The sequence below is a fragment of the Mustelus asterias genome, chromosome 2, assembly GCF_964213995.1.
Source record: "Mustelus asterias chromosome 2, sMusAst1.hap1.1, whole genome shotgun sequence".
In the NCBI taxonomy this organism is placed as follows: Eukaryota; Metazoa; Chordata; class Chondrichthyes; order Carcharhiniformes; family Triakidae; genus Mustelus; species Mustelus asterias.
Genome location: NC_135802.1, coordinates 35,596,437 through 35,609,457, shown reverse-complemented (window position 1 = coordinate 35,609,457; position 13,021 = coordinate 35,596,437). Strand labels below are relative to the sequence as shown.

General features: G+C 41.1%; 1 protein-coding gene across 8 annotated transcripts in view; it reads right to left on the bottom strand.

The window, feature by feature from the left end:
* The window catches only part of LOC144506843 (integrin beta-1-like), a 94,050-nt gene extending 84,458 nt beyond the window's left edge, over positions 1 to 9,592 (bottom strand). For 2 of the 8 annotated variants that reach the window (XM_078233239.1, XM_078233230.1), the window contains exon 1: positions 9,273 to 9,583. Coding sequence is in view for 2 of the 8 variants with exons in the window: in XM_078233230.1 (XP_078089356.1) it covers positions 9,273 to 9,281 (9 nt within the window). In the remaining 6 variants the exon portion in view is untranslated. Of the gene's footprint in view, positions 1 to 9,272 lie in introns of all 8 variants that reach the window. The other 6 variants (XM_078233223.1, XM_078233246.1, XM_078233209.1 and 3 more) reach the window with 4 other exon arrangements.
* Between the last annotated feature and the right edge of the window lie 3,429 nt (positions 9,593 to 13,021).

The window sequence follows — 13,021 nt, the reverse complement described above, 5'->3', positions numbered from 1 at the left end:
TTTGTCTGCCCAATCTGCCAGCCTATCCATCCCCTGCTGCAGTCAATTGGAATCAGCTTCATTGTCTACCACAGCTCCAAGTTTGGTATCAGCACGGTGATGATGAACACTGCACTAACACTTGGGATTCAAAAATGAACACAGTTTCCTTGTTCAATGCAGCACAGCAGCCATTAGTTACAAATCTAAACACCAGTAAAGAATCAGCCAGCAAAAAAAAAAACTCTCCAAGCCTGAGAGCAATACTCCATTCTCGAGTGAAATGGGGTTTGAAAGAGAAGCGAGAGTTTGAGGAGAAAAGTAGATTTTAAGCCTGAAAAATAGACTTAGAAAATAAAGAGGCAGTGGAACAGTATAAATTACAGAATAGAAATGGCTATTTGGCAGTAAAAGGCTCAACAGGAACGAACAAGACTTTTAATCCCATCACCTTGGAGAGTTCCACTTAAGGATTGAAGAATTAAAAAGAACTAAGTTTGAGCCATTTGTAAAGAGGTGAAGGCAGCTGGTGAAACTTACAAGACATGAGGAAACTACATTTGAATTGCAAAATAATGTCTTCATCACTACAGAGAAAACAGATCAGGTTATCAAAATTTGACAAGTGTTTTAGAGGTTTTGTGCCCAGGGAGCATGTCATGCAAAAAAAGTTGCTGAATGGATTGTGGAATCATTGAAGAAAATGATTAGGTTGGATAATAAGTTATGCAAGTCGCTGATACAAATATGAAACAAGGCATGGGAAGAGACAGAGCTCTCAAGACTAATGGTTTAATAGAAAATAAGAGTAAGATGACAAAGAGTAATGATTTCAAGGGAAAACTGATAGCCATAGAAGGCCGTGGTAACCTGTTACAAGGTACCAAAAGTAAAATTGGAAATACCCAATTTTAGTATCAAGCCATCTTAACATTGAATGCAAGCACTTCATTAGAATACACGGTGGCAACTACGTCAAAGCCTTTGGATATTCAACGGTAATGGCAAATGTTTCAAGTGTTCCCAGAACCCGTCCAAAGGAACATCACATAGGATAACTAGCAGTGAAATAACCATAATGATAATCTTGGACTAGGCCATAATTTGCTCACTGGATAAATTTACAGCCACAGTACAAATATTATATTTCTTACACTACCAGTGACGGACCCAAAACCACCCAAACACATGCGGCCCAAGTGTATCATCTGGAGCTTAGCACAAACCTTGAAGAAATCCCACGTCATTATTTGAAGAAAAGCATGCCATTCTCAGTCTCAACCAATGTTTATCATTCAATCAACATTACAAACATACATAATCTGGTCACGTATCTCATTGCTGCTGAGCCTCCTTATGCTTCAAATGTGAATTCAAAAGTACTTCATTAATTGTAAAAGGCTTTTGGATCTTCGGGTCATATATATATTCAAGTCCTTTCCTTTCAGGCTGATTATAGAATGTGACAAGTAACCAGAAATATAAGACATTGCAATTCAATGTAAAAAGTGGAAAAAAGCAACTGAAATCCATTAAAAAGACTATATGTAAAGAAATACTGTGAAATCTTTTCCAACTTTGGCATCCTTCACTTTAATAAACAATATTTTGAAAATTAACTGTCATTTTTGAAAAGCCAAGCTCTACTCAATCGATTAAAACCTTATATCTATAAGAATAATGGAAAGAAAAAGCTGTAAGTTTTACAATCTAAGAATGTAAACCTGTATTTATATATTATATGTAGTTATATTTTACAAGCAGTAACTTACAAGAAAGAGTGACTCAGAACCAAAAACCTGGGAGTGCAGATCATCCAGTTAAAGATAATATCAATCTTGTGTTGAAAAACATGCAAATTGAACATTGTTGTATATTAAAAAAACAATTTGGTGCTCTCTTTGTCGTCAGTTGGAGTGGCCTCAATTCATCCTGAAAACATCACTTAGTGACACAGATTAAAAGCATGGTCAAAAGTGCTCAGCTTACTAAAGAAGTAACACATTCATCACTGAGTTTATCTGTGTCTTTCTACTTCAGGTAAATGGATTTGTGTAGCATTTTCTAGCATCAGACCAATCTTAGCACCATTTTGGTGCAATGTTACCAGTTCTAACTTGTCATGGATTGGTCTAAATTGAAAACTGTGCTAATGGCACGTGACTGCATGCTCCAGCTTTTACTCAAAATACTCACAAGTCTGACACCATCAGTGAAAAGGTAAATGAAAACAGAGTTAACATTTCAGGTCCATAATCTTTCACCTGGCTGAGAAAAGTTAGTAACAGGTTTTGAGCAAGGAGGTAGGGGGTAGAGGTAAGAAAAAGATGAGACTAGACTTGGCCATCGCTGAAAAGTAAGTCAAAGAGTGAAACAGAAGAAAACAAACCAAAGGGAAAAAAAATGGGCTGAAGGTTATGATCTAAAATTGTTGAACTCAATGGTGAGGCAATGAGGCTGTAAAGTGCTCAGTTAAAAGATGTAATATTATTCCTCAAGCTTGCACTGGGCTTCAACGACAGACAAGAACAGAACAGGAGCAAAGTGGAAAAGTAAAATGTCAAGCACCCAAGGTCAAGTTTGCAGACTAACTGGAGGTGTTCTGCAAAGTAGTTAACCACTTTGTGTTTGCTCTCTGCAACATAGAGGAAATCTCATGAGCAGTGAATACAGGATTCTAAATCGAGAATATAAGTAAATTGCTTTTCTCTTGGGTGGAGTGTTAGTTGGATGTTGGATGGTGAGAAGGGAGTAGGTAAAAGGGTAAACTTTGCATCACCGATACTTACAGTGAAATAGGAAAGAGAGGAGATAACTGAGGAAGGGAAGATGTATTTGTGGTGACACCACCCTGGAGGTGGAAGAGATGATCCACTTAATGTAGTAGCTAGTGGGTTGGAAGAAGAGGATGAAAGAAAATCTATTGTCGATCTGGAACGAGGGGAAGAGGTGAGAGCAAAAGCTTATAAGAATGGAATGGATGCAGTTGAGGGAAAAAGGGAGACATATCAGAAGCACTAGTATGAAAGGTTGCATTGTCTGAATAGATGTGGAATAGACGGAGAAACTGAGATAATGGAAGAGTCCTTACAGGAAGTGAGGTGTTAGGAAGAGTAGTCAAGGTACCTGTGTGTAGGCATATTGTGCCACCTATTTTATTGCAGCCAGACTGGGCTGAATCACATCGTGGTTCTTGTGGTCCACAAGCATTTGTCCTGCATTACCACATCACAGTAGAAATTTCAACGCTCTAAATAAAGATAATTTTGTTATGATATTTGTGGCTGTTGGAAACAGTATTTCCTACATGGTGAACTATAAAGATCTTTGAATTCTTTCCATCGTAAGCAAGATGACAACCTTAGACTACTTGAACCTACTGCATGAGGCCAACCAGACTTTTATCAAGCACAAGTTGCTTTTGGTGCTCATCATTCAAAAAAATTACCAATAAAATTAATCAAAAACTCCCTTCTGTAAAACAGTTTATTTAACAGTCCACAGAAAAGGATTTACAGTATACTTTATGGAGCAAAATCAGAGTATTTTGACACAGATTTCTGATAACTCTAAATCATCCATCTTGAACATCATAGGAGAATGAAAACTACACTGAGGCAAGACTAAGATAAATCTCCATTCTGTATATGAAGATTAAAGAAGTGATGGATAACTCATTCAGTAAGCAGCAGTTAAAAGTAACAGTGATTACAATGGTGAGAGGTTAACAAAAACCATGGTTGAATTAATTTACCTGGATGACCGGAAACAGGAAGTGACAATGTAAAGTCCAAAATTATAAGCAAAAACAAAACTAACTTATTTCAGTGCTTCAGAGACCATAACAGCATGTGTGTGAATGCTGAACAACAATGCCTGAGTGAAATGAGAATAATAAAGTAACAAATCTTCAGGTTGAACTAAATGACAGTTAACCATTTACACAGGAAAATATCTTAACTGATACTTTGGCAATAGATCTTAAGTGCTGCGTTAACTTACATTTAAACGCATGTATCTTGCTCATCTTTCTCTATGCTCATTTTATGCTGTTGAGCAGTTTCCCATTTTATAATTGCCAAGCTGATTTCAAAGCAATATCAGCACATTTGTGGTGTAAATTGTGACTGTGACATCAAACCACTGGTCATGGATGTTGCTTGATGTTGAGGAAAGATCCTTGCATGGTAGGAAAGCAAAAATCACAACTACTGATGCTACAGTGTTTGCAAAGTTTGCATTTCAGCAACTGAATATTGTATTGCAAAAGTAGAATTAGGGCTTTGGTTGAAGAGCAGTGAACGGGCTTTATTCATAAGCTGAAAAAAATTGAAATACTCCATTACTCTACTCAGAAGTATAATTTCACAGTTTGACTTTCCTTCTATAGCATTCATGTCAGTTTAAAAAAATTGTGCGATAGCTTCATGGCCAGAAAGTACAAGAAACTAAGTACACAATAACAACTGAGTTGCACATCAATCTGCTTTTTGTCATCATTGCTATGTCATTCTGCGCTCTATCATTCTGCGATTTGCCTTGAATTTCCTACCCAACACTAACAGGAAAAAACTCAAAACCTGAAACAATTCAAGTAAAAGGCCCTCCACCACAACTCAAAGTGATTAAGAATGGACAATAAATGCAGCCTTGGGCATGAAATACATCAGTAATCTTGACAAACTAACATTGAGTCAGGTGATCATAGGCTGCAGGCTCACTCAGAAACTCAAGGACATAAACCAGGCTGACACATCATGTTGTATTAAAGGAGGGCAGCATAATCAAAGGAGACACCTTTTGGTTGCAATATTAAACCACAGCCCAAATGTCTGTAAAAGTAAGTGCTTAAGGTATTCAAAGAGCACCAGAGGAGTTCACCCAGCCAACATTTATTCCTCAAATCAACACTAGGCCAAGTGTCATTTATCTCATTCATAGAATCTTTACAGTGCAGAAGGAAGCCATTTAGTGAGTCTGCACTGGCCCTCAAAGAGCGTTCTTTCTATCCTCATTTCCTTGCCTTATCCCCTTAACCTTGCACATTCTCTCTTTTCAGATAGCAATCCAATTACCTTTTAAATATCTCGATTAAACCTGCCTCCACCACCCTCTCAGAAGTTAATTCCAGTCTCCAACTACCCTCTTGGTGAAATAATTTTGCCCTCATATTACTTTTACTTTTTCTGGTGAATCTCCTCTGTACTCTCTCCAATGGCTTCACATCCTTTCTCAAGTATGGTGCCTAGAAGTGGATCTAGTATTCAAGATGAGACCGAACAAGTGTCTTACACAAGTTCAACATGATCTCCTTACTTTTGTACTCAATGCCCCCATTAATAAAGCCCAAGATACTAAATGCTTTATTTAGTGCTCTCTCATCATGCCCTGCCATCATCAATGACCTATGTTCACACATACTGAGATCCCCCTACTTCTGCACCTCCTTTAGGATTTCTCCCTTTATTTTATACTGTCTCTCCATATTCTTCCTGTCAAAATGAATCACCTCACACTTCTCTGCATTGAACATAATCTGCACTAGTCTGCCTAATCCACCACCATGTCTATGTCCTTTTGAAGTTCAACATTATCCATCCTCATATCATCTGCAAATATTGAAATCATACTCTGCACACTCCAGTCTAGGTCATTAATATACAATCAGGAACAGCAATGGTCCCAACACTAACCTCTGGGGAATTCTACTATAAAACTTCCTCCAAACTGGAAAAACAACCATTTATCACTACACTTTCCTGTCACTCAGCCAGCTTCTTATCCAAGTGCCTACTTTCCCTATTATTTTATGAGCTAGAAGTTTGCTCACAAGTCTGTCATGTGACAGTGCATCAAATGCCTTTTCAAAATTCACATACACCAAATCAACAACTTTGCCCTTATCAACTTTCTCTCCTATCTTCTCAAAAAAGCTCCAGAAAATTAGCCAAACATGATTTTGCCCTAATGAATCTTTGTTGGCTTAATTATCCTGCACTTGTCTAAGTGACTATTGATTTTGTCCCAAACTATAATTTCCAGAAGTTTCTCTACCACTGAAGTCAAATGATCCGTAGTTGCTGGCTTTATTCTTGCGCCACTTTTTGAACACGAGTGTAACATTCACAATTCTCCAGTCCTCTGGCATCATCCCTGTCTGAGGAAGGCTGGAAGATTATCACCAATACCTCTCCAATCCACTCTCACTTCTATCAATACCCTTGCATGCAGCTTATCTGGTCCTGGTATCTTATCTATATTAAGTAAAGACAGCCTGTCTAACCACACCTCCTTCTCAATTGATGCTTGTGATTTAGGTGTATGCAACTGGCTACCACTTCTGCCTACAAAACACAGCATTAAAAACTTTTGGTTGGTTAAGACTTTGGGATACCCCGAGGGAATAAAAAGCACATCATAAATGCCTTTTTGCATGCAACTCCAGCATGTTGTGGCATGGACTTGTAAAGTGCCAAACAAATCTTGCAATTATGTCCTCAGGGCTTCCCAAAGTGATTCATAGCTAATAAAGTAGAAAATGATGTAAAATGGGGAAATGCAGTGATGTATCAAATCACCAGTTAAATCTTTTTCTAATTAATGTTAGTTGAAGGATAAATATTTGGCAGGACAACAGGAGAATTTCCTGCTCATCTTCAAATCATACCACATAAGTTTTCTTTTCCCCAACAGAAGGGTAAGATGGGACAACTGTCCAAAGATGCGCAGGTTAGGTGGATTGGCCATACTAAATTGCCCTTTGGTGTCCCAGGATGTGCAAATTAGATGGATTGGCCGTGGGGTTGCGAGGATAGGGAAGGGAAGAGAGCCTGGGTAATGCACTCCGTTGGAGAGTTGATGCAGACACGATGGGCTGAATGGCCTCCTTCTGCATTGTAGGGCTTCTATGATTTACTAACTTATCTGAAAGACTGCACATCAGGTCAAGGTGCGCTCTCCAGCAAATTTTGGCAATTACATTGGCCCACCGGTCAGGAGGTAACCCACTAATCCAGTCAAACAATATTCATAGAATCATAGAACCCCTACAGTGCCAAAGGAGGCCATTCGGCCCATTGAGTCTGCACTGATTCTTACCAAGGCTTCCTCCGTAACCCCATGCATTTACCCTGCTAATCCCCTAACCTATGTAATTTAGGACATTAAGGGGAAATTTTTCATGGCCAATCAACCTAACCTGTACATCTTTGGTCTGTGGGAGGAAACCGGAGCTCTCGGAGGAAACTCACGCAGACATGGGAGAACGTGCAAATTCCATACAGTCACCCATGGCTGGAATTGAACCTAGGTACAAGGCGCTGAGGCAGCAGTGCTAACCACTGTGCCACCTACATATTGCTTGGCAAAGATGAAAATGTCAGCAACTTCTGGTACAATAAACATTCCATTAACTTTGTCAACTCTACATTGGGGTTTATACTGTTTACACTGGTTAAACCTTAGCTTTTCTTTAGCCATTACAGAAATGTCTTACAATAATATTTATATGGTACATGACTGAACAAGGCACTTGTGCTCCAAAATATGAATGCAAAAATGTGCACCCAAAAAAATGTGACTGATGGCAAACAATGTGAACAGCTGTCGCATGGCGACTGGAACATAATTGGTTTTCTGTTCTAAATCTTTAAAAGGGTACGGGACTCATTGAACTTTAGTTCTGTACACTGTTAACATACACCAAAGCAAAGATAAAAGCTCCACGATAATTCACCAACTAAGACAACATCATACTTTCACCTTGAAGACAAGCCACATTTATTCCCCAATTTTCTCCTCTCCAGAAGATTGATTTGTGATAGAATGACAGTTTCACAGGAACCTTCTGGCACCTTGCCCTAACATCCACTGCTCGTATACAAGTCAAGGCAGTGAGTTGCAGTAGGGTCAAAGAGATATCATACCAGCGTCTGACAATTGCATCTTCTGCTACATATTTAAATACTTTCCAGTGGGGAAATCACTGACTCGTGGAAAATCTAGCTAATTTTGCCTTTTCTAGCACAGGGTCAGTAGTCGTATCCTTATAGGAACACCAGCCAAGATCAACTAATTGGAGAGACCATTATGGAATGAACTCAGCACTTTTTCCGTAACTTCAATATCATCAACCGTCATTCATCACGGCATACTACAACTAAGTGATTGACAATGCAGCAGTATAAATAACATGAGATCTGTAGAATCGTCAAACAAAGCTTTATAAACCTTCAGGTATATTTTCTTGGGTTTATAAGTCCCAACAAAAGACCAACTTTGGTTTGTGGGCAGAAAGTCATTAATAAAGTAGAATCCTTAATAGGCTTCAGATTCATTGCGAAAGATGTATTTTAAACACCAGTTTGAAACTAAGTAAATGTTGAAAACTTGATCTAAAGGTAATCTTCCTCTCCCTCAACTGAAATTGGTACATTAACAAATGGAATGGCCAACATGCTTCAACACCTCTTGTCTGCCGAAACCTATTTCCTTATTTGTGCATGTGTGAATGTGAAATACAAACAGAATAGGTCACGGTCCATCATTTGCAGCACCGTTCAAAGACGAACAGTGTCTGTTCTATCAGCTTTAACATGCTTACAGCACAGGATGCTTCACAATCTTACAAATATTGAAAAGAGAGCTCAATGTCCCCAAAACAGTCAAAAGTTGGCTATGTTCTTCAACCAGTTAAAACTGAGATGACCGACGAAAAAAGGCAGTCAAAAAAAGCAGTCATCTTTCCACGACTTTTAGACAAAAGACAAAATACACGCCCTAAGGCCACAGAAAAGAGAAAGGCGTGCAAGCATTCTCTAGAACAAACTCTTGGGTTGTTTAACTGTCACTAAGAACACTCAAGGTTATATATAGGAAGATAAAGCTCGAGAATTGAAATGAGATAAAGAGAAAACTGCTTTTACATGGAAGGAAAAGTTTTTTTGTTGGGGGTGGGGAACAGGCTCAATCGGGTCGATAAGAAAATGCCCAAATTTTGCTTTTGAGAAAATGTCCACGAAAACAATTTCCTGCACATTTACAGCAGCAGATTAGACTGGGAGCTTCTCCACCCTTCCCCCTCCCTCTCCTATGTGTAGATATATATATGTGAAAAGATGTATATTTAAACTAGCTGCATGTTCCCCACCCAAAAATAGGACATGTTCACATTCCTGCCCTTTTTGCGGCAGGAGATAGGGAAAGGAAAATAATCTCCCTGCCTGTCTCTCCCAGACGGTGAAGAGCAGCCAGACTCCGTGCAGCTTTTATGCTCAGATTAACCTCGGGCTTACCTTTAACATTAAAAGTCTATCAGACTAAAGATATTTACAGCCGTTAAGATTTCCTGTCGTCCCGGCGGCTCTCCCCCTCAGAAGCGGCGGTTGTTATCAGCACGGGCTATTTCCCCCCCTCTCTGTTAACGCTCTTTCTTCAAACGGCGCTTTGTCTCCTTTTCTCTTTAAAAAAAATCTTCTCTTCAAATCCCCCCCAACCGCCACCTCCTCTAACCCTGGCTCCGTTTCTCTTCTCCGGGACGTCGCTCCGTCCAGCGGTCGCGGCGGCTCCCCTTCACTCCCACTGACTCACTCGCTCCGCCGACTCCGCCTCGAGGGCTGCCCGAGAGGTCCCGAGCGCAGCCGAACGGTTTCGAGCTCGGCCCAATCCTTCCGAGCTCGGCCGAACGGCGCCGCCGAATGGTTCCGACCTCAGCCCAATGCTTCCGAGCTCGGCCGACCGGCGCCGCCGAATGCTTCCGAGCTCGGCCGAATGGTTCCGAACTCAGCCCAACGGTTCTGAACTCAGCCCAACGGTTCCGAACTCAGCCCAGCGGCGCTGCCGCCCCAACCCCGGATACGCATTCCAGACTGGCGACGTCATTGCGTGGGCATGGTGCTGAGTGAGGGGTGATGTCATTGACAGTGGTGTGGTGGACAGAGGTGGAGACTGTGGTCTCCTGAGACAAAACAAACCAGTTCTGGGCCTTCACTTTGGATGACATCTGGGACTGACAACATTCCCAACATTTTCCTGGATTAATTTTTTTAAGTTTATTTATTAGTGTCACAATTGGCTTACACTAACACTGAAATGAAGTTACTGTGAAAATCCCGTGGTCACCACACTCCAGCGCCTGTTCGGGTACACTGAGGGAGAATTTAGCATGGCCAATGCAGCTAACCAGCACGTCTTTCGGACTGTGGGAGGAAACCGGAGCACCCGGAGGAAACCCATGTAGACACAGGGAGAACTCTGCACAGACAGTCACCCAAGCCAGGAATCAAATCCAGGTCCCTGGTGCTCTGAGTCAGCAGTGCTAAACACTGTGCCCACCATGCTGCCCATATTCAGATCATCAAAATTACCCCCTTGGAACAAAAACAGAAAGTGCCGGAGATTTTGCCTTTGTGTTTTGCCTTTACCCTTCTCGACACTGGAAGGGAGAAAAAAGTCATTTCAAAAAATTATGATTCCTTCGTTTTATTTGAACACTGTTAATTTAAAATTCATTCTTGGGACATGGGTGTCACCGGCAAGGCCAATATTTGATGTCCTGTGAAGGTGAGCTGCCTTCTTGAATCGCTGCAGTCCAGGTGGTGAAGGTATAGCCAGAATGCTGATAGGTGGGAGGTTCCAGAATTTTGACCCAGTGATCATGAGAAAATGGCGATATATTTCTAAGTCTGCATCCCACGTGACTTGCAGCTGAATTTGAAAGTGACAGCTGTTGCCAATGTTCTAGATGGTGGAGTGTGCGGATTTAGGAGATGGTACAGTGGAACCATGATTTTACGCGCCCCGATTTAGCGCGAATTCGGATATAACGCGATGAATCATTGGACCCTTTTTTTTCCGCTCATGATTGGCAAATCTCGCTCGCCCCGCTGCTTCCACCATGCTCCACCAGTCAGCTCATCAATGTGTAGAGAAATGCTGGGAAAAGGGTCTGGGGCTAACCTTTTCATCACGCCAATCCACCATGGAAGATGATGACGAGCCAGATTTGTACGGCTTCACAGAGGAAGATGTGCATGAGGCAGAGAAGCTGTCTGAATGCAGCAAAGAAGAGCTACACCAGTGGCACTCTGCCGAAGATGAATGCCCAACTTATGAGCATCTGACGGACACCGAGATCGTCCGTAACGTAACTATAGCACCGGCGGAGGCAAGTGTACCGGTTCTGGAGACCCAGGAGGTGGACCACATAAAAATCCTCCAACTCAGAAGCATTCTAGATTTCGCTCGCAGCCAGCGAAATGCGGTGTTCAAGCAAGGAACACTCGATCACTTTTTGAAGAAGTAAACTTGTTTTGTTTTGTTTATTAACAAGCTTTACTAAAAATTAATTTGTGTTTTAATTTCTACTGTAGCAACAACGATTTATTCACAGAATTCTTTAATTAAAAGGTAATTTACTTGCCAGATGGTAAACATGCAAAAGATGGGTCAAATAGGGCGATAATAGGTGTTTTAGGATGTTAGGTCAACATTGGGTAAGTTTGAATGCTGATTTTCTTGAACCCCGATTTAGTGCAACCCCGCTTTTTTCGCGATAACATTTTATGGACCCCAATCATCACGTTATAACGGGGCCGCACTGTATTGAAGAAGCATAATTATATGACGATTAGAGATTGGAAAAAGGTTGACTGACAGTCGAGAACCATTCAATCAGCTAATGAAGAGCCTACTCACTTTCCAATTGATGTGGGAAAGCAGTGTACCACTAGGATGAGCATGTTAGGCAACAAAAGCCACAAACATGCAACCAGGGCAGTTGGAAGCGTGAGGTCATGTGATGAAACCAAAATATGCCAAAACAGTGTTGACAACCCTATTTACATCATGAGTACTAACCAACTGAAATAAACCTTTAAACCCTAAGTTATAGGAGGTTGGAAGCCATTCGATTCATTCTGTTGTACTTTGTCATACATACAGCAATCATTCGTCATTGACATCCATCTATGTTTAAGTTCTAAGTTTATTTATTAGTGTCACAAGTAGGCTTGCATTACTTGTGTAATGAAGTTACTGTGAAAGTCCCCTAGTTGCCACACTCTGGCACCCATTTGGGTACACTGAGGGGGAGTTTACCACGGCAAATGCAGTTAACCAGCACATCTTTGGACTGTGGAAGGAAACTGTGGGAGGAACCCCATGCAGACGCGGGGAGAATGTGCAAACTCCACACAGTGACCCAAGCCGGGAATCAAACCTGGGTCTTTGGAGCTGTGAGGCAGCAGTGCTAAGCAGTGTGCTAAGGTGAACATGCAGGGGATGGGGGAGCTTTATATGGTGCATTCTGGTTGATGGTTGAAGAGAGCAATCTGTGAGAGACAGGTTCTGCCACAAAAGCCTCATATGAAGTGGTTATTAGGCATTGTTGTGGGTTGTTGATTTTGGTGTTGGGGCCTGTTGCCAAGCCACCGTAGCCACCCATCATCACTGTGGCACAAATTGGCCTACAGGCGCTGCCGCCATTTCCCTCTGTTTTCAACTAGTGCCTCCCAGGTTTGAGAATCAATGTTTATGGCATCCTTGTCATGCTTTCAAGCAGCCTTGTAGTGGAACTCATTGTTACCTCGCTCTGGCCACCCCACCGTGAAGAGAATCCTGAGCTATGTTACCTCTTCCATCCTGCAAACATGCCCAATTCAGCAAAGTCGCCTCTACATGATGCTAGTGTATCCCGAAGCACAGTGTGGTTTTCAGGTTGGCAGATCCACAGTGGATATGATCTTCTCCACATACCATTTACAAGAGAAGTGTAGAGGACATTTGGCAATAACTGCTAAAATAATACCAACAAATTACAAAGGCCTTGAAGATCACCTGCACAGTACATAAGCTAATTAATAGTAGCCAAAAAGTCTATGGAATGATAAGATTCTATTTGACCAATTTCACTGGGTAATATGAGACACGAGTATGTCTGGTTGTAGTATTCTACAACACTATTGATTTGATTTGATTTGATTTATTATTGTCACATGTATTAACATACAGTGAAAAGTATTGTTTCTTGCGTGCTATACAGACA